Below are 6,465 nucleotides of genomic sequence, written 5' to 3' on the forward strand. Positions count from 1 at the left end.
ACGAAAAAAAAAGAAATTAATAATAATAATAATAATAACAATAAAAACGTGTGGCGAGTTTTGGATTATTGGCTTGGAGTAAATATACAAAAATATCCACCAGAGGGCGCTAACTGTATATTGAACGATTAGCTTGATGTGGTGGAGCTGACGATTTCTCCATCCATCTTTTTTTTTTTCTCTGTATTGACCTCATAAGAGCAAACTGAAAGCTCAGGAAAAGGCGCGGTGGGAAAATGTTCATCATCCTGAAATGATCAATCAAATTGCACAGACAAACGTGACAATCAGCTGCAACTTTATTGAAACAGTAATATTAAAAACACATGAGCGATTGTGACCTTTTTTTTTTGTCATTTTGAGGATTTGCTCATCTTCCCACTACTGTACAGTCACTTGACATTTTTTTTTTTTTTTTTAATCTTTACTATTCAAGAATACAAGAGGCAGCAGAAGCATTTACCGGTACACAGCTGTTATGAATTGCGTTACACCAATAGAAAAACCTACAGAAGAACAATTGTGCTGTCAAGTTCCTAGTTTAAAAAGCACTCCATTGCTTCTTTGGGGGTTGGAGGAATTACTTTTTTTTTTTTTCTTTTGTAAGTGCGAACACTCCCCTCATCCACTTCTTTATTTGTACACGTAAAACGAACAGCAGACAATATTTCCATAACACTTACAAGTACTTCACTACAGGCCAGTGCATGGGTGGCTTTTAAGCAAAACAAAACAAAAACGACCCGACGCCCTGTAGCACTGGATACAACTCACTGTAATGATTCATTAAAGGCTTTGGGTTCGAAGTTAAACTATATCACCAAGCCACGAGGTATTACATACAATCTAGTCAAAGCAGACACGAGATGAATGCAGCTCACACAGTTGTGACCAGCACACTGTGTCCTAGCTCATTTTTAAGTTCAAAATTTTTGCCCCTCAAGCCAGACTGAATAGCTGAGCATTTGGATTTGAACTAAGGATAGGCATTATTTAAACATCTGATTGATCGTTGATTGTGCGGAAGGGATTTTTGATTAATGGCAACCAAGCAACCAGCAGAGGCGCTGTTGGTTCCGTCTCAAATAGTTTGTAGTAGAAGAAGAATAGGTAACCTACTGGAACTACAGAACATCCACCATCAATAGGAGTTTAGAACATTCAATGATTCTCAGATCCCATCAAAAATATATATTTTAAACGATCAATTAAGCCTCTTGTAAAAAAAAAAATGCCCATCCCTAATTGCAACACTTCGTTTGCATTATAACACTGTACACTTGATGATTGGGATACTCTACACTGGCTAACGACTAGCAAGTAAACAAATAGATACAATTATACAACGGTGATCATCACCATTTGTTTAAAAAAAAAGTTGTTTATGTTTTACCACATATTCAAAAAAACTGCGTTATTTAATTTCTCAAGTTAGAAGCGCTGTCATTTTTCACATTGCACAACTCACCACTCGTTTCGCTTCACACGCTCCTTGCACACTCGCCACTCACTGAGTGTTGTCAGAAGAAGTATAAAAAGTGACCTGTTCTAATAATAAGAGAAAATGTCTGTACATGAAAGCCTGTGAGAAAGTTAGAGCGAGAGCGAGAGACAGAAAGAGAGAGAAGGTTTCTGGTATTCATGGTGCAAATGGCACACAGTAAGACGTGTGAAATTCAAAATGTCAGTAGCCCCTTGTTCCCAATGTGAAGATAAGATACATTATTTTCAAAACCTGAAGTCACAGTACAAAAATATAAAATGCATTCACTAATTGGACTATCATGAAAGTCAACTGAAGAATTCCTTGCAGTCCATATACGACCTTGTAATACCATTTGGCACTTGGGCACACACTAACAATGGAGCAGCTCAATGTGCTTTTTTTTGTGTGGCCAGAATCATTCAGTTGATATGAAAGTATGAATATACTCTGTAAGTCACTATCTAAAGGGGAAGTAAAAAAAAATAAAAAAAAATAAAAAAATCTATACAATATGAATTAAAGCAGCAAAATCCACTTGTTTTGTTCTAACGCAGGGGGCGGCCATTTTGCCTTGCACTGCCACTTCGACTGAAAATGACATCATAGTGCCTAAAAGCTCAGGTAAAACTAATAACTCTGCATGACAAAAAAAAAAAAAAAAAAAAAAAATCAGAAAATGTGAGCCGTGATTGTTCATTACCTGAGCAACTGTGTTGTCACTTTCTGTTGGCAGCGAGCTACAAAATGGCCGCCCCTGAGATGAATCATTTTGCAGCTAAATTCCTATTCTACAAACACAATATTAATCAGAATGGCATGTTAAGCGTAGTGGGGGTGCAAACGTGATTTTATGTCCCCTTTGAGGAAATAAAAGTGCTAACCCTCAAAAATCAAAGGTAAAGTATTTGCCTTGGTTCAAGAAAGGTTAGAAAGAAACTGGTCTGATAACCTCCATCTCGCACCGGTGTCTTGAAATAGTCATAAGAAAATCAAGTTACATATTCAATATATTTTGCATATCATGCAGTTATTTGGTGGGGGAAAAAAAGGCCAGAACTACTCTTCCAATTAAAGTCAGTAATAATAAATAAAACAGGTGGCTAGCAATTATTATTATTTTTTTAAGTCTACCACAATGAGTATTTCTGCCAAATTTCATGCTAGTGCCATCAAAGGAAGGATCGTTTGGCTTCTCTACTCCACTCTGAAGTAAGCTGACTAAATTGTCTTTTTTTTTTTTTTTTCCAAATCAGGTTTATTAACGTTGAATGACAAGAAACATGACATGTACCCCACTCTCCTCCAATCTCGACAGCCAATTACACGGCTTCCGCCGAAGTCTCCGTGGACACCGACATTGTTACTTTGGCGATTTTCACAGTGGTCTTGACGCAGCTCTCGGCGGCCCTGTTGGCCGAGATGTTGGCGTTGCGGTTCTGGCAGTCCGACTCGAGGCTGTTGTCCAGCTGCTGGCCGCTGCCGCGGCAGGCGTGGCAGGAGCTGAGGAAGGCGTGCCTCAGGTCCTTGCTCCTCAGGGCGTAGATGATGGGGTTGACGGTGGAGTTGAGCAGGCAGAGCATGCTGCAGAAGGCGAACACCGTCTTGATGTCGTCGTCCATCCTCCAGAAGAGGTCGTAGACCATGATGGCCAGCACGGGACCCCAGCAGATGACCAGCACCGCCAGGATGAGCACCAGAGTCTTGGCCAGGCGGATGTCCATGCGGGCCTGTTCGGGGCGCGTGGTCTGGACCTTGGTGCCGTCCGCCGAGTACACCACCAGGCTCTTCTGGGAGGTGCGGCTGAGCATGCGCACGGCGTGGTGGTGCGCCTTCCACAGGATGTAGATGTAAGCGTAGATGATGAAAAGAACCAGCACGCTGGTCACTCCGATCCAGAAGAGCAGGTAGTTCTCGTCGATGAGCGGGAATATGTCGGAGCACACCGACTTGAGTCGCTTGCAGTTCCAGCCCAGCAGAGGTAGCACGGCGATGACGATGGAGATGGTCCACATCATGCAGAAGGCGATGACCGCCTTGGTCCGGGTCACGATGCGCCTGTAGGCCAGAGGTCGGTGGATGGAGATGTAGCGGTCGATGGCGGTGAGGAAGAGGCTGCCGACGGAGGCGGTGAACGAGGCCGTCACGCCGCCCAGCTTGAAGAGAAATACGTTGGGGCTGTCCTTGCGGTGGAACACGTGGAAGTCCAAGAAGCTGTAGACGAAGATGACGCTGCCCAGCAGGTCGGCCACGGCCAGGCTGCCGATGAAGTGGTAGGAGGGCCTGCAGCGCAGGGTGCGCGACTGCAGGATCACGCACAGAACCACCAGGTTCTCCAGGACGGTGAAGGTCCCCAGGGTGAGCGACATGACGGCCACCGCCAGCTGCTGACTGGGCGTAAGGATCATGAAGCACTCCATGTCCATGAAGTTCTCCCCGCATTGGATGTTAGCGCCCTCATCCCGGAAGCCGGTCCGGTTGGAGAGGATCTCCGTGGCGTTGGTGGGGTAGAAGCCCCTCAGGATCAGCTCCTCGTCGGGGGGGACCTTGTCGGGGAAGGCGTGACTGCGGAAGGACGACAGGGGCTTCTGCAGGGAGAAGACGCCCTTGAAGTCCACTTCGCTGACCGGCTCATCGTAGTTGGCGTCGTTGGAGCCCAGGTATTGTAAACCAGAAGTGATAGTCCGGAAGGTGGTGTCGGCCACAGCATCCAGCACAGACTGCATGTTGCTGGCAGGGATGAGAGGACTGCGAGCTTACATCGACCTGCAAACGGGCGACACGTCAATTCTGATCTGGAGTTGATACCAGATGACTACCAAACCATAAATCTTTAAATGGATGTTTGACGTCTGTCGCCGTCAATGGCAGTGAATGAGTTAGTTTCCTTAGTGGGAGGTTAAGAAATCACATCAAGTAAATGTTTCTGTTCTACTGACAGATTGAATATATTTATGCTGTTTCTTCCCGTTTTTCAAGGCCAGCTTTTGAGGGCGAAGCAGACGAGTCCATCGTCCCGCCTCTGCAATTTCAAAGATGATGTTCAGTTTTGACTGACACTACAAGAGATGTATTCATTTAAGAACTCACAGTCAAAATATTCGACGCACTTCTTACACGCACAAAAACCAAATTATATTTATACGTTTCGGACGTGTTTCATTTGTGCAGGTGTACCTAATGTTTTGGCCTGTAGTTGTAGTTCCAATAGGGGCTGTAGTGGTGCTTCTTAAGAAACATTTACATTAATAATGCCTGTAGTTGATGTTTTTTCATTTTAATATTTAAAAATATACCCAATGCTTATTTTAGTGAACATCACTTAACTACACTACAGAGTCAAAATATTGGATGCAGTGGAAGAAATCTGAATCCATTTCAATTTTAAATGAAGTCAATTATTTCAGTTTATTCAAATCTGTCCTCTAAAATGAATTACACTAAGCTTGTCGTTTTGTTTATACGAACTGGAATTTTGTGCAGGTGTACTTAATGCACTGGCCAGTAAGTGTCTTTACAATGGGGGGTTGGGGCTGCAGGAGTGTTTCTGAGACCCATTAAATTCACATTATTGTGTCACTACAAATCTAAATTAATCAAATTAGTCCACGTTTTTGATAGTTAAAAAAGCAATTTGATTCAATGTCATCTTTTTTTTTTTTGGTTGTCCCCCCACCGCCCCTCCCGGAGGATGCTGCTTTCCAAATAACATTTCTCTCTGTGCGTCCATCTGATATTGGGCGACGTAAACAGATTTTTGTGCAAGTACAGAATACGTAATGTTTTTGCCAGCAAGTGTATTTACAGTAGGGGCCTTTTGAGTAACAACACATTTAAATACATTCACACTTTTATGCAAGTTTTTGTTTAATTCTATTTGAATAAATATAACAAGTAAAATATATAGGCTAAACATTTCAGTCAGATTTAAAATCTTGCTTAAATTGCATGCATTATCCACACCCGTGCAATAGCCTACAAAAAATAAAATCATGATGGCACTTAATGATGTCATTTATCAAATTAGTTCAGAAATGTTGGTAACATGATACTTTAATACAGAAAACCTCACTAATGAATTAGAATTAAGATGAGTAAAAATCCTCAAAAGATGAAAATGATTGTTTTACCTTACATAATTCCCTCCAGTGCGCAGATCCGCCCTTTATCTTTGCGCGTTAATCCAAGCCAGAAGCGCAACATCCAGCCTCCTCACAGCTCTCGTAAAAACAGCAAAAAAAAAAAAACAACCAAAGTGTGATTTAATACAAATGAAGCTTGGTTGCCATTCCCCCCACTCAAATTCTACAGACAAATGCTAGATTGTGCGTGCGCGCGTTTCTGCTGTTGGGAGGATGCGAGCGCGGCTCCTCCAGACGCTCTGTGCTCTCCACAGTCCTCACACTTTTTATAAGGCGTCGCTCCCTCAAAGCCACGTCACGTGCCGGCATCACTTTTCCAGCTGGCCGGCCCCACGATGCACAAGGCAGTCAGTGCGCTCGCACAGAAATCTTATTTGAATTCCCAGTGCTCCTTCGAGCTCAGACAAAAGAAGCTTCAAATACAACAACAACGGAATCAGATTAAGTGGCCACTCCGACTTGGTGTGGAGATTTGGTATAGAAACAAAAGGTGACATAGATCTTTTCCTTTTAGAGCAACTGATACCAAACAATAGAAACAATGGCCATTGAAGGCATACTGTAATGATTGTTTGAGCTCCAGTGCTGCTTGCTATGAAATACAGTGACTATATCGTCACATCGTAGGTGCCAATATTTTTGAAAAGCAAATCATATATTTAATTAAAGAGGAAGTCAGGTCAAAAATTTTCTTTACAATATGTTCGATGCGGGCCCACTAGTCCAAATACAACATTCGGATTAATATTGCATATGTGGAATATGAATTAAATAGGAAAATCTACGCAATTTGATCCATCTCTGGGGTGGCGGCCATTTTGCCACTTGCTGTTGAAAATG

At 42.7% G+C, this 6,465-nt stretch overlaps 1 protein-coding gene across 2 annotated transcripts; it reads right to left on the reverse strand.

Moving 5' to 3' along the window:
- Window positions 1-281: 281 nt before the first annotated feature.
- LOC144010681 (cannabinoid receptor type 1A) lies at window positions 282-6,127 on the reverse strand. Of its 2 annotated transcripts, none has more exons than XM_077511107.1 (2): window positions 5,619-6,127; window positions 282-4,249 (listed from the first exon to the last, which is right to left on the reverse strand). In XM_077511107.1, the coding sequence occupies exon 2, from the start codon at window positions 4,207-4,209 to the stop codon at window positions 2,806-2,808; it is 1,404 nt and encodes a 467-aa protein (XP_077367233.1). In that variant the 5' UTR covers window positions 4,210-4,249; window positions 5,619-6,127; the 3' UTR covers window positions 282-2,805. The 2 variants fall into 2 exon arrangements, with proteins under 2 accessions (XP_077367233.1, XP_077367232.1); XM_077511106.1 differs by having other exon boundaries at window positions 5,614-6,122.
- Between the last annotated feature and the right edge of the window lie 338 nt (window positions 6,128-6,465).

The sequence above is a fragment of the Festucalex cinctus genome, chromosome 21 (genome assembly GCF_051991245.1).
Source record: "Festucalex cinctus isolate MCC-2025b chromosome 21, RoL_Fcin_1.0, whole genome shotgun sequence".
In the NCBI taxonomy this organism is placed as follows: domain Eukaryota; kingdom Metazoa; phylum Chordata; class Actinopteri; order Syngnathiformes; family Syngnathidae; genus Festucalex; species Festucalex cinctus.

What these genes read in the sequence shown, in the direction of transcription:
- LOC144010681 (XM_077511107.1), bottom strand. Translation starts at nt 4,209, where the DNA reads ATGCAGTCTGTGCTGGATGCTGTGGCCGACACCACCTTCCGGACTATC.